Raw genomic sequence first — 23,689 nt, forward strand, 5'->3', positions numbered from 1 at the left:
AGGCTTGCTATGGTTAAAGATAGGCTTGCTATGGGTAAAGATAGGCTTGCTATGGGTAAAGATAGGCTTGCTATGGGTAAAGATAGGCTTGCTATGGTTAAAGATAGGCTTGCTATGGGTAAAGATAGGCTTGCTATGGGTAAAGATAGGCTTGCTATGGGTAAAGATAGGCTTGCTATGGTTAAAGATAGGCTTGCTATGGGTAAAGATAGGCTTGCTATGGGTAAAGATAGGCTTGCTATGGGTAAAGATAGGCTTGCTATGGTTAAAGATAGGCTTGCTATGGGTAAAGATAGGCTTGCTATGGGTAAAGATAGGCTTGCTATGGGTAAAGATAGGCTTGCTATGGGTAAAGATAGGCTTGCTATGGGTAAAGATATGCTTGCTATGGGTAAAGATAGGCTTGCTATGGATAGGGTTGCATGGTCCAGGTGCATGGTTATGGTAGAGAGTGACAGAAAGCACAGAGGGAAGAGCTCCAAAACGGTGACTATCCTAAAAAATGCAGGAGAGTTGGGAGCTCTGAAATGCTGTAAACATTTTCACAGGTCACTTCATTTAGCTATTATACAATACTGTGCATTGGGATAACATATTAGCTACAAACCTAAAAGAGAGGAAAATGATCACGGGTGAGCTTGTAAATACTAGTATAAAAGCGTACAGATTATCTTACATAAGGACTCACTTCTATATGTTTATAAACAATACTGATACAAACTAAATATATTAATCAGTAGGTGTTAGCAGATGTAGTGCTATGATTAACTTAATTAGTTGCTCATACAACAAATTACTTACTGACATTTATAACATTATTTTTTTATGATTTTATATGCACAGGTCAGAATCACGATAAGCCTTTTATTCGGAAACAATACTTAGTTATTATCAGGTCTCTTTATTTATTTTGTCTCATGTTATCTATCTGAGGAAGAGGTGCGCTTAGAGGTTGTAACGTTGACTTTATTTAGCTTGAACCATGTTTTAAATGATAGTGGTGTGCCTTGTGCTTGTTTGCAGTTTCTTAAACAAGAACATGTATAGCAATGTTGAGTGCTGAATAAGTCTGACTAAGCCAGCTTTTGGTTCTGAGTGTAGATGGTCTCTTTCACCTGAGAACATTTTTTGTTTTTGAAGTTTGTAGCTCTTCCTCAAAATAGAGAAGCTGGTCCACCATAAAACAATCACTTGACTTGGGAACCAATTTCTTTAGGTGTTTCTTGAGCTCTTTTTCACTGACATTATTTTGTCTTGCACTTTTCAGGTAGTTGTAAACCTTTTCAAATGTTTCTTTTCCCATGATTTGCACAGCAGACCTAAAAAAAAAGATATAAAATCTTATACAGATAATTTAGCATTCAGCACACATTGATGTTAATGTCTATATAATCAAGTTAATACACAGCAATCAACTCAAGCGTAATGGGCAAAGATGTAACAAGTAAAGTTTAATGCTCCAGTACCTTACTGCAGTAATATTTGCATATTTTGTTTTTGGGAGTGATACAACCAATAAAGGTGCTTCATTTGTTTCAGTTGCCCCAAGAAACATAGAATAAGAAGACTTTTAAAATTAGCACAAAAAAACACTATACAAGCCTTTGAAACATAAGGAAGTTATGTCATAAGAGTCCAGTTACATGGAAATAAAAGTGCAAAACAAAATGCTCTTATATGTTAGCACATTTTATCATTACACTGCTGCTTGCGTAAAACTATGTGTTTAGTCTCTGCATTGATTAAACACATAGTTGACCTCAGCAATGCACTACTGGGAGCTAGATGAACACATCTGGTGAGCCAATGACAAGAGACAAAATGTGTGCAAGTTGCAACTACCAAACAACAGCTAGCGGCCAGTATTGCATTGCTGCTGCTGATGACATGTACATAACATATGCTTTTCAAACAAAGGATACCAAGAAAACAAACAAAATTTGATAGAAAATTACATGTTCTACCTGAATCCTAAACGTTTAATTTTTACTTTAATGTCCCTTTAAAATAAGCAGTTAAGGACTATAACTTGTAAGAGTTGACAATATCATTAAAAGCATTTCTATGGCTTCAGATATAACATTTTGCAGATAGCATGATGTATATAGAGCTATTGATCTATAACTGGTCAATAGAATACTATTTGTAGGGAATCAGAGTAAGGAGTTTAATATTTGTACACTGATAATTACACTGCTAAAAAAATATCAGAGGAAATAAATAAAAAATATAAATAGCTAGATGGTCCCTTGGATGGGGTTTCATGGTCTGGGGTGTTTGCAGCCAAACGAGAGCTGTTACCAACTGAACCATTCCTTTGAGGTTATTAATCTTTAGAAGCAAAAAAAGTGTTTTTCTTTAAAATTCCATAACCAATGAGCAGCATTTTTTTTTTTTTTGGACAAATTTCTAGATTTTCTAAAACTCCCGCCCGCTGTATTATGAGAGCCATCACCCACTCAAAGACTCATAGTAGTATCATCAGCAGTAGTATCTAGTACCTCAGAAAGTGTCCATATAATAAGACAATTTAATAATGAAAGTTTTTTTAACATTCCATGCTCTGAATCATGAAAACAAAATTTATGTTTACCTGATAAATTAATGTCTTTCATGATGTCCACGAGCCATTACATCTGGGATTAAACTACGATCCTCTAGGAGGCAAAAATACCCAGCATAAAAGATCTATTAATCCCGCCTACTTTCCCATAATTCCTCAATCATACATATGGCCAAGAGAAAGTAGAAAACTAGAAAAACAGGAAAGACAAAGCAGGGTAAGTGAAAGGCAAACCGGTACTTCAAAAATAGTGGAAAACAGCACACATTGCTGGGGCGCGCAATCACAGACCTGCCACGTCTTTGTCAATGCTTTAATTAAAAATAGATTCCAGCCACCAAATTGTTTTTAAAGTAACTTTATTATCTCTTGAATGGGTACATAGAAAAAAATTAACGTTTCAGGGCTGCAATAGACCCTTAGTCATGTATATACATGACTAAGGGCCTATTGCAGGCCTGAAATGTATTTTTCCTATGGACCCATTCAAGAGACACTATTGGTACTGAACTAACTTCTCCCAGGCCTCCTTAAAAAGGCTCATTCTGTCCCCCACAAGAACTTTGTCTGGCCTGGGGGGGGGGGGGGCAAACCTTCATGCTGATTTGGAGGAGGAGGTATGTTTTTGGCTTGTTTGGACTTAGACCAGGAGAAACTTTGAGTCTTAGAGTATTGAAAGGAGCGAAAATCTAGCAGAATTATCTCTGCCCTTAGCTTTTTTTTGTCTTGCAGCAGGAAAGCTCCATTACCTCCAGTGATGGTTACAAAAACAGCATCTATTCCAGTTCCTTGGGACAAAAGGGAAAAAAGTTTTCATCTATATACCTTGAGCCATAAGGCTCTTCTAGTCAGAACAGTCATAGCAGCACTTCCCGCATTAATGCGAGTCATATTAAAAACTGCATCACAAAGTGATCACAAATTTCCTCAAGGGAAGATTCTTGGGAATTAAGGACAGAAATGTTGTCAAACCAGACTGCAGTAGCTGCAACAATGCATGCTACACAGACAGCTCGATGAAACATAGAGCTTGCCAGCTGAAAGGATCATCTGGGAAGTCTTTCAATGGTAGTCCACCTAGCTGTAGTGGAGATAGCACCGTTCAACTCTGGAAAAGTATCCCATACATCTAATTCTTCAAAGGAAAAAGGGAATATGTTCTTGAATTTGCAGAGGGATCAAAAGGAATGTCTGATTTCTTCAATTCCTTGGTGATCAAGTCAGAAATCATAATAGGTACAGGGAAGGTAGATGCTTGTCTATAGTTGGAGGATCTTCAACCTCAAAGCTATTAAAACTTCCTGCAAGAAAGCATGTATGTGCTCCAACCTGAAATTAAAAGACACTTCTGCTACTTCATCAGCAATGGTGGTCCTGAGTTTCTGAATATTTGTCCTCAGAAAAGGAGTAGTCTGATTCCACTGTACTCCTGATTTGTGCAGGTTACCTAGATGGGTCACTCCTAGAGATTTCCCTGATGAGCCTAAAGCCTGTGAAAGATTCTCTTCTGCTCCTTGTAAGCAGCTGTATTTAACTTGGAGAGATATGGCAGCCATCAGTTCTGAAATTGAGTAGAGATATTTTTTCAAATTAGGGGACACGTCAGAAGAACTACCTGGGGATAACCCTGGTGGGTTGTAATTCCCTGGGCAATCTGCTGCAAATTTTAGTCTGAATGACCCTGTCTAGAATTAGACATAGACCAAGTGGCATAACTGAGTGGAGGGCCACACCAACACATCCTTAAAAAAGCAATCGTTGTTGTGAAAGGGTTAAATTATCGCCCTTCCAAAGGGTCAGCATGATGTTCTGAAATATGAACTACACTAGTTTGCTTAATAGTATACAATAAGGGTAGGCAAGTATCTACAGGTAGATAGAAGCACAGAAATATAGTATAAGAGGAACAGAAAGGGTTAGCACAGAATAATTGTCAAAATGTAAAACTGAAGTGCCTACAAGGAAATAAAAAATGGACACTGTCTCTTTAAATATGAAAAAATTGTCTTTCACCATGTATCTAGATAAAATGGTAGCTCACCACTCCAGAGGAATTTAACTGCATGTCATCAAGATGGCTACCAGTCAGTTGAGGAGAAGAGTAAAGGCTCTCTATTTTCAAGCCAAAAGTAAAATACATGACATCTAATATACAGATGCAAATTATAAAAATATAAATGGATAAAGGCTTTTGTATCTGGCGCACTAATTTTTATCACTCATGAGCACTAACTACAATCAAGGTAAAAAATTAACTCTGTTGAGTCTGCGCTGGTATTACAAGTTGAAAGTAAAAAGTTAGCATGCATGTGAAATACTCAGGTGTGCTAACCTCAGGACTTCAGATATCGCAACCGTACTAACTCCCTCTGCCCATACACTTTTTTTGGCTAACCCAACACTGTGCTAGACCAACTGCGCTAAAGCCGACGGTGCATTAGAAATAGTTTAAATTCCTATCGGCTAGATTACGAGTTGTGCGTTAGGGTAAAAAAGCAGCGTTAGGTGTACCACACACTTCTTTGGCCTTACCGCAATACGACTTACGTAAACTTCGTAAAGTCTTTTTTCTATGGCACTTCCATAGCGCCGGTATTACGAGTCTGTCCTGGGAGGCCAAAAAGTGAGCGGTACACCCAACCCCGTCAAGAGTCCTAATGCATTTAAAAGTCAATAGTTATGAGTTTTAAACTACAAAGCTGTAGCAAAAAACTCATAACTAAAGTGCTAAAAAGTACACTAACACCCATAAACTACCTATTAACCCCAAAACCGAGGCCCTCCCACATCGCAAACACTATAATAAAAATATTAACCCCTAATCTGCTGCTCCGGACACCGCCGCCACCTACATTATATTTATGAACCCCTAATCTGCTGCCCCAACATTGCCGACACCTACATTATATCTATTAACCCCTAATCTGCCTTCCCCAATGTCGCCGACACCTACATTATATTATTAACCCCTAATCTGCCGCCCCCAACGTCGCCGCAACTATATTAAAGTTATTAACCCCTAAACCTAAGTCTAACCCTAAACCTAACACCCCCTAACTTAAATATAATTTAAATAAAACTAAATAAATATTCCTATCATTAACTAAATTATTCCTATTTAAAACTAAATACTTACCTATAAAATAAACCCTAAGCTAGCTACAATATAACTAATAGTTACATTGTAGCTAGCTTAGGGTTTATTTTTATTTTACAGGCAAGTTTGTATTTATTTTAACTAGGTAGAATAGTTATTAAATAGTTATTAACTATTTAATAACTACCTAGCTAAAATAAATACAAAAGTACCTGTAAAATAAAACCTAACCTAAGTTACTATAACACCTAACACTACGCTATAATTAAATAAATTAACTAAATTAAATACAATTAAATAAATTACATACAATTTGCTAAATTAAATTAAATGAGCTAAAGTACAAAAAAACCCACTAAATTACAGAAAATAATAAACAAATTACAGATATTTAAACTAATTTCACCTAATCTAATAGCCCTATTAAAATAAAAAAGGCCCCCAAAATAAAAAAAAAATAGCCTAAACTAAACTACCAATAGCCCTTAAAAGGGCCTTTTGCAGGGCATTGCCCCAAAGTAATCAGCTCTTTTACTTGTAAAAAAAAATACAAACAACCCCCCCAACAGTAAAACCCACCACCCACACAACCAACCCCCCAAATAAAATACTATCTAAAAAAACCTAAGCTCCCCATTGCCCTTAAAAGGGCAGTTAGCTCTTTTGCAGCCCAAAGTCCCTAACCTAACCCCCTGAACATCGACTTACCAGGAGAAGTCTTCATCAAAGCCGGGTCGAAGTCCTCAACGAAGCCGGGAGAAGTCTTCATCCAAGCCGGGCGAAGTGATCCTCCAGACAGGCAGAAGTCTTCATCTAGACGGCATCTTCTATCTTCATCCATCCAGCGCGGAGCGAGTCCATCTTCAAGACCTCCGACGAGGAGCATCCTCTTCTGCCAACGGACTAACGACGAATGAAGGTTCCTTTAAGTGACATCATCCAAGATGGCGTCCCTTAGATTCCGATTGGCTGATAGAATTCTATCAGCCAATTGGAATTAAGGTAGCCAATAGGATTGAGCTCGCATTCTGATTGGAACAGCCAATAGAATGCAAGCTCAATCCTATTGGCTGATTGGATCAGCCAATAGGATTGAACTTCAATCCTATTGGCTGATTGCATCAGCCAATAGGATTTGTTCTACCTTAATTCCGATTGGCTGATAGAATTCTATCAGCCAGTCAGAATCTAAGTGACGGCGGTGTCCGGAGCGGCAGGTAGGTGGCGGCGGTGTCCGAAACGGCAGATTAGGGGTTAATAAAAATAATGTAGGTGTCGGCGATGTTGGGGGCAGCAGATTAGGGGTTCATAACTATAATGTAGGTGGCGGCGGTGTCCGGAGCGGCAGATTAGGGGTTAATAATATAATGTAGGTGTTGGCGATGTCGGGGGCGGCAGATTAGGGGTTAAGTGTAATAATAGGGGTGTTTAGACTCGGGGTTCATGTTAGGGTGTTAGGTGTAGACATAACTTTTATTTCCCCATAGGAATCAATGGAGCTGCGTTACTGAGCTTTACGCTGTTTTTTTGCAGGTGTTAGACTTTTTCTCAGCCGACTCTCCCTGTTTATTCCTATGGGGAAATGGTGCATGAGCACGTTACACCAGCTCACCGCTGACTTAAGCAGCGCTGGTATTGGAGTGCGGTAATGAGCAAAATTTTGCTCAACGCTCACTTCTTGTCTTTTAATGACGGGTTTGCAAAAACCCGTAATACCAGCGCTGCATGTAAGTGAGCGGTGAGGGAAAACTGCTCATTAGCACCGCATAGCCTCTAACGCAAAACTCGTAATCTAGGTGTATGTTTTTCACTTAGAATTAATTAATTAGAAAAATTTAGTTTTTTTAAATATATATATATACACAATATCTACATGAAAATAGCTAGCTAGATGGAATATATTTTTAAAAATAAAAGAAGAACATAGGAATTTCAATATTTCTATTAAAAAACATTATAATATATTTAAATTAATTAAAGGGCCAGTAAAGCTAGAAAATAATAGTGCAGAATTATATAACATTATATTAGTGCTAGCTTTATATAACATAATATTACCGGTGAATTTTTATTAAAAAAGAGGGTTTTTCAGACCAGCACTACTGAGCGGGTCTGGTTTTCCCTCTGAGCGCATCTGGACAGCTGTCTAGTCACAGCCTGGCTCGAACTCCTGCTCTGTATGTTATATAAAGCTAGCACTAATATAATGTTATATAATTCTGCACTATGTGCAGAATTATATAACATTATTTTCTAGGTTTACTGGCCCTTTAAAAATGATATTGTATATTTTAATATATATATATATGTGTGTGTGTGTGTTTCTATGTGTATATATGTATATACACATGTATACACATATATAAACATATATAGACATGTAAACATACACATATCTAGACATATATATATTAGACATGTGCATGCCAGAAAATTTCATTTCGTATCGATTCAGTATTTTTTTATTTCGATTCGGATGCATTCGGACCTATTCGTTTTATCATTCATTCGTTTCGGATGCATTCAAAATGATTTGTTATAGAGGTTATTCGTTTCAGATGCATTCGGAAATTCTGAAGTTCGGTATGTTTGGATTGATTCATTATGTTATGTTGGATTGTTCTAATACAAAAGGAATAATTTCTCTGTTCTATCTCACTGTATTTATTTGTAATATATCTCTATTAGGTTTTTTTTTTTTATAATAAATATGGAACGGCAAAGGAATTGGGATTAGTCCAGAGAGTCAGACTATCGCGCCATGGCCATTCAAATAAAACAAATGAATTCAAACTAATTCGGATTTTTCATTACAAATTTATTCGACTTAACTTTCAAATTCTAATATCAGTTTTCTTGAGTTTTTTTGCTATATCCATTGAAAGTAATGGGTGCGCTAGAGCGATGTCGGGCATGCTAAACCTTCTCCAGTAAATCTTAGAGAAATCCAGCAATACTGCTTATCGCGTCGTTAGCGTGCCACTTAATGAGTAACATATAAAACCATACTCAAATTCTGTGTCCCAAAACATTTATATACAGGGAGTGCAGAATTATTAGGCAAGTTGTATTTTTGAGGATTAATTTTATTATTGAACAACAACCATGTTCTCAATGAACCCAAAAAACTCATTAATATCAAAGCTGAATAGTTTTGGAAGTAGTTTTTAGTTTGTTTTTAGTTATAGCTATTTTAGGGGGAAATCTGTGTGTGCAGATTACTATTACTGTGCATAATTATTAGGCAGCTTACCAAAAAACAAATATATACCCATTTCAATTATTTATTTTTACCAGTGAAACCAATATAACATCTCAACATTCACAAATATACATTTCTGACATTCAAAAACAAAACAAAAACAAATCAGTGACCAATATAGCCACCTTTCTTTGCAAGGACACTCAAAAGCCTGCCATCCATGGATTCTGTCAGTGTTTTGATCTGTTCACCATCAACATTACGTGCAGCAGCAACCACAGCCTCCCAGACACTGTTCAGAGAGGTGTACTGTTTTCCCTCCTTGTAAATCTCACATTTGATGATGGACCACAGGTTCTCAATGGGGTTCAGATCAGGTGAACAAGGAGGCCATGTCATTAGATTTTCTTCTTTTATACCCTTTCTTGCCAGCCACGCTGTGGAGTACTTGGACGCGTGTGATGGAGCATTGTCCTGCATGAAAATCATGTTTTTCTTGAAGGATGCAGACTTCTTCCTGTACCACTGCTTGAAGAAGGTGTCTTCCAGAAACTGGCAGTAGGACTGGGAGTTGAGCTTGACTCCATCCTCAACCCGAAAAGGCCCCACAAGCTCATCTTTGATGATACCAGCCCAAACCAGTACTCCACCTCCACCTTGCTGGCGTCTGAGTCGGACTGGAGCTCTCTGCCCTTTACCAATCCAGCCACGGGCCCATCCATCTGGCCCATCAAGACTCACTCTCATTTCATCAGTCCATAAAACCTTAGAAAAATCAGTCTTGAGATATTTCTTGGCCCAGTCTTGACGTTTCAGCTTGTGTGTCTTGTTCAGTGGTGGTCGTCTTTCAGCCTTTCTTACCTTGGCCATGTCTCTGAGTATTGCACACCTTGTGCTTTTGGGCACTCCAGTGATGTTACAGCTCTGAAATATGGCCAAACTGGTGGCAAGTGGCATCTTGGCAGCTGCACGCTTGACTTTTCTCAGTTCATGGGCAGTTATTTTGCGCCTTGGTTTTTCCACACGCTTCTTGCGACCCTGTTGACTATTTTGAATGAACCGCTTGATTGTTCGATGATCACGCTTCAGAAGCTTTGCAATTTTAAGAGTGCTGCATCCCTCTGCAAGATATCTCACTATTTTTTACTTTTCTGAGCCTGTCAAGTCCTTCTTTTGACCCATTTTGCCAAAGGAAAGGAAGTTGCCTAATAATTATGCACACCTGATATAGGGTGTTGATGTCATTAGACCACACCCCTTCTCATTACAGAGATGCACATCACCTAATATGCTTAATTGGTAGTAGGCTTTCGAGCCTATACAGCTTGGAGTAAGACAACATGCATAAAGAGGATGATGTGGTCAAAATACTCATTTGCCTAATAATTCTGCACTCCCTGTATAACTGTCCTAATAACTATCATGTAAGTCTATAATACAAAATATAGTGACTTCGGTATTTTTATAACCGTAAGGTATTGAAAAAAGTTATATTCCTAGATAAATATGTAGTTTAATGTCTGTCAGAACAAAGGCTATAACTAAAACTAAATGTGCAGTTCTTGGAACTATATCTCTAACCCAAAGCATTAATTCACCAGACAAATTGGTATCTGTGTATAAGTAATTGAAGCTGTCATAAGAAACTAGGACACATTTAGGGAGATCAAACTTGTCCCTGATTTATTTCAAGGAACTGGGAAACCTATTAAATTCACATTTTCTAGGCTATATTAGGGTATTTCCTGCTGCATCAATGTGTGGCAGAATAAAAGCTAGTGCAATGTATAGTACAAATTTTAGATAACTAGAGGACAGAACTATTGTGTTATGGGAAAATGCAATTCTTTTTCTGCTGCATATATTTGCATAAATATTTTGTAGTAATATCCTTAGTCTCCAGATACGCATTAGTATATAGGTCAGATGTACGAAGCATAAGTCTTTTTGGATTGAAACTTTAAAAATAACTCTAGGCCTTTTGCCCTGAGCACATTTTGTGCCAGATTACGAGTGGCACAAGTGAAATGGGGTTTATTGCAGGTGTTTGCGCATCAGGTTTATCGCTTGTATTACATTTTGAAAGTAAACGCAATCGATTTAGCGCAATTGAAGTTAATGTGGGTCGAGAGAGCGTGTCCTCAGATCGCTGGTTAACTGTTTCGCAAAACAAAATAAAAAGTGTCACAAAACACATCAAAAATATATTGCAAAGTACAGTTACACTCATAATAACACTATCTGATAAAAAGTATTAAAAAATATAGCAAAAAAAAGTTATAAGGGCTCAAAGAAATGAGGTCTCAGGTGTTAGAAAAAAAAAGGCAGGCAAAGGGCTTTAATATGCCTAAAAATGGATGTGTGTGTATGTATAAATAGATATCTTTTCTTGTGTATATATGCATTTATGTATTTATATGTGTTTATATGTATTTACAGACATATATACACATATAAACACATACATCCATATGTACACACACACACACATATATATATATATATATATATATATATATATATATATATATATGTGTGTGTGTGTGTGCATTGGAGCCTTTTAAAGTTAAAGTGAATGTCAAGTTTGATGAATCAGTGCCCGGTTTTTAAAAATCCTATTAAAAACAGGGGCACTTTCATTCATCTAACTTTACATTTCACTCGTTTTGTTAAAATACTTAGCTTTTAATCTTGAAAGCCGCTGCAGCGCTTCCCCCACCCATCGCAAGCCTCTTCATATGTCAAAAATGACGAATTCGGTTTCCTTCAATCGGAGGATGCCGTATTCGTCATTGCTGATGTATGAAGTGACGAACGGCAGGATGGGGAATCACTGGAGCAACTTTCAAGATTAAAAGGTAAGTATTTTAACAAAACAAGTGAAAACATGAAAAAGCATATTTATGCAATATTCATATTTAATTAAGTGTTATACTGTGTATTTACTGCAAATATTTAACATTCCAATGTTCTGCACATAGCAGAATATGTTCCAAGTATTTATAAATATATATTCCTTTATATATCTGTATATATCTACACCTATAAGCCAAGGGAATAACCCAATAGGGGGCGCTATTGTGAATGATATTCGGTATATATGTGAACCCACATGACAATATATAAATATTTCAAAGCATCAATCGGCAGATTAATAATATGGCAACAAGACAATATTAATGTGTATATACACTACTAGATACCAGAATCCTAGATCATAGGTGGAAGACAGACACAAAATGTCCAAAAAAAAGTCCAATATGAATCCAGGTATAAGTCTTCTGTGGAACTTTGGGCAGCACTCAATCTTCACCCTCCAAAGGTTAACAAATCTATAATCAAACACAAGGAAAGAGGCGCCGTATGTGTGAATCTGAAACAGCTAACATCAAATATAGAACAAGTACAGGGTACTCACAATATGGAAAGGCACTCCAATGTGCCTATAGGAGCAGGCTGGTATTCACAGCAAGCCAGCTAGCTGCACCGGCAATCCAGGATATCCTAAGGTAGGAATCTCTATGTCTTAACAGACTGTGTTACTGAGTCCAGCAATAAGGGAACAGGAGATTCTGTGGCGGCACTCAATTGTACCAATAGAAGCAGGCTGGCTTTCTCAGCAAGTCAGCTGGCTGTGTGGGATATGCAGCAGGAAACTCTGCAACATTCAGAATCGACAGGTAGCTCAGAAGGTGTAATAATCAGTAGCAATGAGGATAACAGAATTTATGTTTACCTGATAAATTACTTTCTCCAACGGTGTGTCCGGTCCACGGCGTCATCCTTACTTGTGGGATATTCTCTTCCCCAACAGGAAATGGCAAAGAGCCCAGCAAAGCTGGTCACATGATCCCTCCTAGGCTCCGCCTTCCCCAGTCATTCGACCGACGTAAAGGAGGAATATTTGCATAGGAGAAATCATATGATACCGTGGTGACTGTAGTTAAAGAAAATAAATCATCAGACCTGATTAAAAAACCAGGGCGGGCCGTGGACCGGACACACCGTTGGAGAAAGTAATTTATCAGGTAAACATAAATTCTGTTTTCTCCAACATAGGTGTGTCCGGTCCACGGCGTCATCCTTACTTGTGGGAACCAATACCAAAGCTTTAGGACACGGATGATGGGAGGGAGCAAATCAGGTCACCTAGATGGAAGGCACCACGGTTTGCAAAACCTTTCTCCCAAAAATAGCCTCAGAAGAAGCAAAAGTATCAAATTTGTAAAATTTGGTAAAAGTGTGCAGTGAAGACCAAGTCGCTGCCTTACATATCTGATCAACAGAAGCCTCGTTCTTAAAGGCCCATGTGGAAGCCACGGCCCTAGTGGAATGAGCTGTGATTCTTTCAGGAGGCTGCCGTCCGGCAGTCTCATAAGCCAATCTGATGATGCTTTTAAGCCCAAAAGATAGAGAGGTAGAAGTTGCTTTTTGACCTCTCCTTTTACCAGAATAAACAACAAACAAGGAAGATGTTTGTCTGAAATCCTTTGTAGCATCTAAATAGAATTTTAGAGCACGGACAACGTCCAAATTGTGTAACAAACGTTCCTTCTATGAAACTGGATTCGGACACAAAGAAGGTACAACTATCTCCTGGTTAATATTTTTGTTGGAAACAACCTTCGGAAGAAAACCAGGCTCAGTACGTAAAAACCACCTTATCTGCATGGACCAGATAGGGCGGAGAACACTGCAGAGCAGATAACTCAGAAACTCTTCTAGCGGAAGAAATTGCAACCTAAAACAAAACTTTCCAAGATAATAACTTAATATCTACGGAATGTAAGGGTTCAAACGGAACCCCTTGAAGAACTGAAAGAACTAGATTAAGACTCCAGGGAAGAGTCAAAGGTCTGTAAACAGGCTTGATTCTAACCAGAGCCTGAACAAACGCTTAAACGTCTGGCACAGCTGCCAGCCTTTTGTGAAGTAAAACAGATAAAGCAGAGATCTGTCCCTTCAGAGAACTCGCAGAAAATCCTTTCTCCAAACCTTCTTGTAGAAAGGAAAGAATCTTAGGAATTTTTATCTTGTTCCATGGGAATCCTTTAGATTCACACCAACAGATATATTTTTTCCATATATTATGGTAAATTTTTCTAGTTACAGGCTTTCTAGCCTGAATAAGAGTATCTATTACAGAATCTGAAAACCCACGCTTTGATAAAATCAAGCGTTCAAACTCCAAGCAGTCAGTTGGAGGAAAACCAGATTCGGATGTTCAAATGGACCCTGAATAAGAAGGTCCTGTCTCAAAGGTAGCTTCCATGGTGGAGCCGATGACACATTCACCAGGTCTGCATACCAAGTCCTGCGTGGCCACACAGGAACTATAAAGGTCACCGAAGCCCTCTCCAGATTGATCCTGGCTACCAGCCTGGGAATGAGAGGAAACGGTGGGAATACATAAGCTAGGTTGAAGATCCAAGGTGCTACTATTGTATCCAATAGAGTCGCCTTGGGATCCCTGGATTTGGACCCGTAACAAGGGACCATGAAGTTCTGACGAGAGGCCATCAGAACCATGTCTGGAATGCCCCATAATTGAGTTATTTGGGCAAAGATTTCCAGATGGAGTTCCCACTCCCCCGGATGCTCCTCCATCGCCAGGGAACTCCTTGTTACCCCCTGATGGTTGATATATGTAACAGTCGTCATGATGTCTGATTGAAACCTTATGAATTTGGCCTTTGCTAGTCGAGGCCAAGCCTTGAGAGCATTGAATATCGCTCTGTTCCATTATGTTTATCGGGAGAAGAGAGTCTTCCCGAAACCATAGACCCTGAGTTTTCAGGGGTTCCCAGACCGCGCCCCAGCCCACCAGACTGGCGTCGGTCGTGACAATGACCTATTCTGGTCTGCGGAAGCTCATTCCCTGTGACAGGTTGTCCAGGGTCAGCCACCAACGGAGTGAATCTCTGGTTATTTGATCTACTTGTATCGTCGGAGACAAGTCTGTATAATCCCCATTCCACTGTCTGAGCATGCACAGGTGCAATGGTCTTAGATGAATTCGTGCAAAAGGAACTATGTCCATTGCCGCAACCATCAAACCTATTACTTCCATGGACTGCGCTATGGAAGGAAGAAGAACAGAATGAAGTACCTGACAAGAGCTTAGAAGTTTTGATTTTCTGGCCTCTGTCAGAAAAACCTTCATTTCTAAGGAAACTATTATTGTTCCCAAGAAGGGAACTCTTGTTGACGGGGACAGAGAACTTTTTTCTATGTTCACTTTCCACCTGTGAGATCTGAGAAAGGCTAGGACAATGTCCGTATGAGCCCTTGCTTTTGACAGAGACGACACTTGAATCAGGATGTCGTCCAAGTAAGGTACTACTGCAATGCCCCTTGGTCTTAGCACCGCTAGAAGGGACCCTAGTACCCTTGTGAAAGTCCTTGGAGCAGTGGCTAATCCGAATGGAAGTGCCACAGGTAATGCTTGTCCAGAAAGGCGAACCTTAGGAACCGAAAATGTTCCTTGTGGATAGGAATACGTAGGTACGCATCCTTTAAGTCCACCGTGGTCATGAATTGACCTTCCTGGATGGTAGGAAGGATCGTTCGAATGGTTTCCATTTTGAATGATGAAACCCTTAGAAACTTGTTTAGAATCTTGAGATCTAAAATAGGTCTGAATGTTCCCTCTTTTTTGGGAATTATGAACAGGTTGGAGTAAAAACCCATCCCTTGTTCTCCTAATGGAACAGGATGAATCACTCCCATGCTTAACAGGTCTTCTACACAGTGTAAGAATGCCTGTTCGAAGATAATTGAGACCCGTGGAACCTTCCCCTTGGGGGTAGTTCCCTGAATTCCAGGAGATAACCTTGAGAAACTATTTCTAGCGCCCAAGGATCCTGAACATCTCTTGCCCCAGCCTGAGCAAAGAGAGAAAGTCTGCCCCCCACCAGATCCTTCCCAGATCGGGGGCCAACACTTCATGCTGTTTTGGTAGCAGTGGCAGGTGACTTGGCCTGCTTACCCTTGTTCCAGCCTTGCATCGGCCTCCAGGCTGGCTTGGTTTGAGAAGTATTCCCCTCTTGCTTAGAGGGTGTAGAATTTGAGGCTGGTCCGTTTCTGCGAAAGGGACGAAAATTTGGCTTCTTTTTAGCCTTAAAAGACCTATCCAGAGGAAGGGCGTGGCCCTTTCCCCCAGTGATGTCTGAAATAATCTCTTTCAAGTCAGGGCCAAACAGTGTTTTACCCTTGAAAGGGATGTTAAGCAAAAGCGCTCTGCGCGCCACGATAGCAAACCCTGAATTATTCGCCGCTAATCTAGCTAATTGCAAAGCGGCATCTAAAATAAAAAAGAGTTAGCCAATTTAAGAGCTTGAACTCTGTCCAAAACCTCCTCGTACGAAGATTCTTTATTGAGCGACTTTTCTAGTTCTTCGAACCAGAAACACGCAGCTGTAGTGACAGGAACAATGCATGAAATTGGTTGTAGAAGGTAACCTTGCTGAACAAACATCTTTTTAAGCAAACCCTCTAACCTTTAATCCATAGGATCTTGAAAGCACAACTATCTTCTATAGGAATAGAAGTGCGTTTGTTTAGAGTAGAAACCGCCCCCTCGACCTTGGGGACTGTATGCTATAAGTCCTTTCTGGGGTCGACTATAGGAACTAATTTCTTAAATATAGGGGGAGGACAAAAGGTATGCCGGGCCTTTCCCACTCCTTATTTACTATGTCTGCCACCCGCTTGGGTATAGGAAAAACATCGGGGGGCACCGGAACCTCTAGGAACTTGTCCATCTTACCTAATTTCTCTGGAATGACCAAATTGTCACAATCATCCAGAGTAGATAATACCTCCTTAAATAGTGCGTGGAGATGTTGAAATTTAAATTTAAAAGTTACAATATCAGGTTCTGCTTGTTGAGAAATTTTCCCTGAATCTGAAATTTCTCCCTCAGACAAAACCTCCCTCCTGGCCCCTTCAGATAGGTGTGAGGGTATGTCAGAACAGATATTATCAGCGTCCTCTTGCTCTTCAATGTTTAAAACAGAGCAATCACGCTTTCTCTGATAAGTAGGCATTTTGGAAAAAATGAAACAAAAAAAGAAAGGGCGCCTCCTAGTGTAGCCAGTATATATAAGGATAAATAGAATGAGATATAGATTTTGTACTCACATGTAGTGAAGGCAAAGATAATGCCTAGATAAGCAGTCTGGAAACTTATCAGTGTCCCAGTTGACTGTGCATTAGAATGCTAGGGCAGCTCCTCTTAGTAGATTTCCAAAATCATCTGAAAAGTAAGAAGATATACAGAGGGCGACTCCTAGTGTGGAATTAGTAAGCAGAGTGTGAACCCACCAGCTTTACCCTTCAGAGATATACTCACAAAGTATAGAGCACACTGTAGTGCTAATGAAGCAAGCTGGGTATATTAAAAGTGGCCCAGCGCACATACCACTCCGGTGAAAGATGGTCCAATGTATTCAGAAGGTTCAGATAAAAAATTCAGGAGACTCCAGATATATATAAAAAACACTTTATATAAAAATATAACAGTGTACAATAAAAATCAGTAGAATTCGCTACGCGTTTCTCAGAGCTACCACTCTGTTTCCTCAGGCAAGTTGCCTGAGGAAACAGAGTGGTAGCTCTGAGAAACGCGTAGCGAATTCTACTGATTTTTATTGTACACTGTTATATTTTTATATAAAGTGTTTTTTATATATATCTGGAGTCTCCTGAATTTTTTATCTGAACCTTCTGAATACATTGGACCATCTTTCACCGGAGTGGTATGTGCGCTGGGCCACTTTTAATATACCCAGCTTGCTTCATTAGCACTACAGTGTGCTCTATACTTTGTGAGTATATCTCTGAAGGGTAAAGCTGGTGGGTTCACACTCTGCTTACTAATTCCACACTAGGAGTCGCCCTCTGTATATCTTCTTACATTTTGGAAAAAATGCATGCAATAGAATTATCCATTACAGCCATTAATTGTTGTATGGTAATAAGTATTGGCGCACTAGATGTACTAGGGGCCTCTTGTGTGGGCAAAACTGGTGTAGACACAGAAGGGGATGATGCAGTACCATGCTTACTCCCCTCATTAGAGGAATCATCTTGGGCAATATCATATCTATGGCATTATTATCCCTACTTTGTTTGGACATTATGACACAAATATATCACATATATTTAAATGGGGAGACACATTGGCTTTCATACATATAGAACATCGTTATCTGATGGTTCAGACATGTTAAACAGGCTTAAACTTGTCAACAAAGCACAAAAAACGTTTTACAATAAAACCGTTACTGTCCCTTTAAATTTCAAACTGAACACACTTTATTACTGAATATGTGAAAAAGTATGAAGGAATTGTTCAAATTTCACCAAAATTTCACCACAGTAACTTAAAGCCTTAAAAGTATTGCACACCAAATTTGAAAGCTTTAACCCTTAAAATAACGGAACCGGAGCCGTTTTTACATTTAACCCCTATACAGTCCCAGGTATCTGCTTTGCTGAGACCCAACCAAGCCCAGAGGGGAATACGATACCAAATGATGCCTTCTATAAGCTTTTTCAGTGGTTCTTAGCTCCTCAAACATGCATCTGCATGCCATGCTTTCCAAAAACAACTGCGCATTAGAGGCGCGAAAATGAGGCTCTGTCTATGACTAGAAAAGGCCCCCAGTGAAAAAGGTGTCCAATACAGTGCCTGCCGTTTTTATTAAAACAATCCCCAAGATTTAACAACTATTAAAAGTAATAATCTGCCAAATATACTTAGTAAAGTAATCGTTTTAGCCCAGAAAAATGTCTACCAGTTTTTTAAGCCCTAATGAAGCCCTTTATTCTTTTACTTAAACTAAGAAAATGGCTTACCGGTTCCCATAGGGAAAATGACAGCTTCCAGCATTACCGAGTCTTGTTAGAAATGTGTCATACCTCAAGCAGCAAAAGTCTGCTCACTGTTTCCCCCAACTGAAGTTAATTCCTCTCAACAGTCCTGTGTGGAAACAGCCATCGATTTTAGTAACGGTTGCTAAAATCATTTTCCTCTTACAAACAGAAATCTTCATCTCTTTCCTGTTTCAGAGTAAATAGTACATACCAGCACTATTTTAAAATAACAAACTCTTGATTGAAGAATAAAAACTACATTTAAACACCAAAAAACTCTAAGCCATCTCCGTGGAGATGTTGCCTGTACAACGGCAAAGAGAATGACTGGGGAAGGCGGAGCCTAGGAGGGATCATGTGACCAGCTTTGCTGGGCTCTTTGCCATTTCCTGTTGGGGAAGAGAATATCCCACAAGTAAGGATGACGCCGTGGACCGGACACACCTATGTTGGAGAAATATGGTTAAAAATGAATTTAATAATATTAAAAGCAATTAAAAATACACATATCACTCATGCACTATAAGTAAGTGGCATACAACGCGTTTCTCGGTCTCAACCGTTTCATCAGGCATGTGTTCTTGATCTAAACATACATCTTATAAAGACCTGAGCTACCTGTACTCGCCCCACCCATAATACCAAAAAGACCAATCACAAAAGCCCATTGTTTAATTGCCCATTAGTTGATGCACCTGCACACTTCTCAACCCCTCCCCAATAGGCTTAGTAAACTTGTATCAGTATTATACCCCATTCGGAGACTAAATGTTTTTGGAATGTACCCCAATTCAAGACAATAATACAATAAATATATATATATATACATTATATTATTATATATACACACCATATATAATGTGCATGGCCATGGATCTATACCTCATTTGATCTAATGATAGCCACATTCTTTTAGAAAATAAAATGTAAATACCAGTCTGTTTGTGTTTAACGTAATGCGCAGCTAAAAAGTTTATAATTAGATGTGCTCAATACCTAATTTCTTTACTTAGTCTTCTTTGTTTCGCTGTGGATCCTCTTAACATTATTCCACAATATTCGCCTAATTTCCACACTATAGTATTAAGCCGAAAACCGCCACACGGATCGTGTAAGGTAAACAAACCTCCCTGATAGTCCGGCGTCTGACGTATACGCCGGTGGTAGGCTGATTAGCTCCCACCATCAGACCAATCAACAGTGATAGCCGCTACACACCCCTACTCGAGTGTGTAAACAAATCTTCCGACTCGCGACTGTGAGCTAAGGCAATCTGATGATGCCCCCAACACCAACAGTAAGCTGCCACAATTATCAGCGCCAGCTCTAGTGCCAATCAGTCTCATCGGCTGGACACCGCCCCCCCATAGAGACCAAAAGAGGGGAAACCTCTCCCGTCTCAGGTCCGTCATCGACAGGACCCGCCTCCTCACTACGTCACGGAGCTGTCAACATTAACTTCCATAGACACTCCCGTGAATGGATACAGTCATGGAACATAGTTCCTATGCCGAGAGATCTCTAATACCGGCATCTAGTCCTGCTAATCATATTATTTGACATCTCGTGGGTAACGGTTACTAGTATGGTCAAAGCTCACTAATATGAGGACGACCACTGTGTGAGCCTATCAGTATATATCTGCCTAATAAGCCTAATCTGAGGCATAACACTTAAAACTTCCCTCAACTTATACCCCAGTGTGTGGGACCAGATCCATACACGGGACAGCCCTCTAACGTGACCCGAACCACCAAACATGGTGGCCCATACCAGAGCTTTGTGTGATCACAACTAACTAACCAATGTTTATAATAAGCATTCTCAATAGGATAAAGTACTTTAGTGACACATATAATAATCTGTTTATACCTAATAAACTAACCAACCTATATTATATTATATATATAATGTACTACTATTGTGAAGTGCTGTGTACATATGACCTTAACATAAAGTGCTTCACAAATTGTGACCCCTAATTATAAATATATACAGTGTCCCACCATCCTTCTCAAACACTGATAACCTATAAACCTAAAAGTAGCCATTGAATAAAGTGATACTATGAAGATCATCAAACCATAATGATAATCATCATGTGAAAAAATGACAAAGTGAAACAGAATTGACCAATTCATTTGTCCTACCCAATTTGACAATAATCATATAAAACCAATAAGAGAGGCACAATAATCATAATAGAAATTTGTGGTCCTCATAGTACTAAACTAAGTGATACCTAAACAATCATCAAAGTTAACAGTGATGGTGATAACTTGTATTGTACGTGATGTTTCTACTAAGTCCTAAATAATATATAGTGCAAACTTATATATTAGTGAGATATATTCAAATCTAAAAATAATAATAATAGTACTAATATTATTATTGGACATCCCCAAAAAATATTGAGTTATATGTGAGTTATAACCCTATATAGCTATATATACTAATAGTTTTTAGATATACATGTGTATATATATATATATATATATATATATATATATATATTAACCAAACCCTATTTGAGAGAAAATATATGTGTATATAGAGAAGTGGGCAGGTGCCAACATAAGATTAAACTCCGGTTCACAAAAATGTTCCTCAGCCATACAGTTCGAGATTCTACCATGACCAATTGACATAATCATACAAAACTAGCGGTATCTATCACTTCATTGAGACCTAATGGAAATAAGGTTTTAAACTTGTAGATCCAGTAGGTCTCTCTTTGTCTGAGTCGTGAAAACCTATTATATGCACGGCTAGGTGGAATACTTTCTAGTGGGGTGATTTTGAAACTACACCTCCCTGCAGTATGTTCCTGGCAAACATGCCTAGGTACACTGTGTTTCATAGATTTATTTTTAATATTTCTAAGGTGTTTGCTCCACCTGATTCTTATTTTTCTGCAGGTTCTCCCAATATATTGGAGCCCACATTCACAGATAAGTACATATATCACATATGAAGAATCACAGGTTAGTCTAGAAGTTATCTGATGTGATTCTCCCGTTGTGTAGGATTTCACACTAGAGGCTTTATGGGTAATATGATCACACATAAAACAGCGGGTCTTACCACACCTAAAACAGCCCTTAACTTGGTGTTGAGTGGCCATAAGTTCAAATTTCTTTAAGGCATTATTCTGTGTTGTACCTTTGGACAGCATGACCACTTTACTCGGTGCTAATCTTTGTTTTAAGGTAGATGCCCTTCGATATACAATTTTAGGTCGTCTAGGTAATGTTTTTTTCAAAATGGGGTCTCTCATAAGGAGGGGCAAGTGTTTTTCTAAGGTTTTTCCTATAGCTTTGTGGTTAGAGTTATATTGAGTCACAAAAAGAGGAATCTCTTTGTATGAGTCCACTTGTTTTTTCTCGTCATTGTTTTTTGTTGACAAAAGCAATTTTGTGCGGTTGAGTTCCCTAGCCCTATTGTAGCTATTAGTTACTAATTGTAATGGGTAGCCTTTCTCTAGAAATCTTGACTTAAGTATTTGAGATTGTTCGTCATACTTGTCTATAGAAGAGCAATTGCGTCTTATTCTACAAAACTGGCTAAAAGGTATATTTTTCTTCCAGTTTAATAAATGGTTGCTGCCAAAATGTAGGAAATTGTTACAGTCAACTTGTTTGAAATAAGTTGCAGTACAAACATTACCATCAGTGTCCCATGAAAGGCTTAGATCCAAAAATTATATTGTTGATTGCTGTATGTTGGAGGTAAAGCTAATACCCATATTGTTGTTATTGAGGTGTAATACAAATTCTTTTGCCTCAGCTAAGGAGCCATCAAAAATAAACACCAGATTGCCCCACCAATTTGAGTCATAGATATATAATTTTTCAAAATGGCCCATGAAGAGATTAGCAAAACTGGGGGCAAATCTGGTGCCCATGGCCGTACCCTTAATCTGCAAATAAAATTCATATTGGAACTGAAAATAATTGTGATGTAAAATAAAATCAATCAGTGTAAGTAAATATTCCTTTTGTGTTTTGGGCATATAGATGTCTCCCTCCAAATATAGACTAGTGGTGAACAAACCTATCTCGTGCGCAATGTTGGAATACAAAGATCCTACATCACAGGACACCCATAAGATGTTGGTGTTCCTATTCATTTTAATCCGTGATAGCTTATCCAATAAGTCTTTGGTGTCCTTGATGTAGGATGGTAGATTACAGACATATCTCTGAAGATAAAAATCTACATATTCTGACAATTTGTCAGTCAAACTGTTGATGCCGGCAATAATTGGTCTACCAGGAGGAACTTTATCATCCTTGTGTAATTTTGGAAGATGGTAATAAAAAGGTATATCAGGATGATCTGGCATCAGGTATCTTTTTTCTTTTTTATTTAGAATACCAGAGGTGTGACCATATTCCAATATTTTTCCCAGTTTCTTGGAAAATTCCAAGGTAGGATCAGATGTCAACTTTCTGTAGTACTCTTGATCCAAAAGGATGCGTTTGGCTTCCTTAAGGTAGTCACAAAGATCCTATAAGACAATCCCACCCCCCTTATCAGCCTGACGAATGACCAAATTGTCGTTCGTAGTCAGGCTACATAATGCTCTTGCCTCATTTGGCCAGATCTTTTTCTTTTTGGGAATATGGTTAGGAATTCTCTCCCAATCTTCCAACACAAGCTGTTGAAATAGGTCGATGTAAGATACATCCTCCTTCGGGGGGGACCAGGTGGAAGGGGGGTAGAGGGGAGTATGTATATATTCCTCAAAGTTTCTGTAATTTGACTGGGATCACAATAGAGAAGATTCGATGATTCTCTTTCTCTTTGTGAATCTAGAATAATAGGCATACCCGATATATTGCGATTCTTCTTCATCATTTTTTTTTTTTTTTTTTAATTTTTCAAAAGAGCTTTATTTAAAAATCGTAAGCATACATATTATTATGCAGTAAATGTTAACAATATA

General features: G+C 38.7%; 1 protein-coding gene across 1 annotated transcript in view; it reads right to left on the reverse strand.

Moving 5' to 3' along the window:
- Positions 1 to 800: 800 nt before the first annotated feature.
- The window catches only part of NEK11 (NIMA related kinase 11), a 625,868-nt gene continuing 602,979 nt past the window's right edge, over positions 801 to 23,689 (reverse strand). The window contains exon 16 of the mRNA XM_053714299.1: positions 801 to 1,319. Within this exon, the coding sequence (XP_053570274.1) occupies positions 1,112 to 1,319 (208 nt within the window). The 3' untranslated portion in view covers positions 801 to 1,111. The remainder of the gene's footprint in view (positions 1,320 to 23,689) is intronic.

Source organism: Bombina bombina, chromosome 5 (genome assembly GCF_027579735.1).
Source record: "Bombina bombina isolate aBomBom1 chromosome 5, aBomBom1.pri, whole genome shotgun sequence".
In the NCBI taxonomy this organism is placed as follows: domain Eukaryota; kingdom Metazoa; phylum Chordata; class Amphibia; order Anura; family Bombinatoridae; genus Bombina; species Bombina bombina.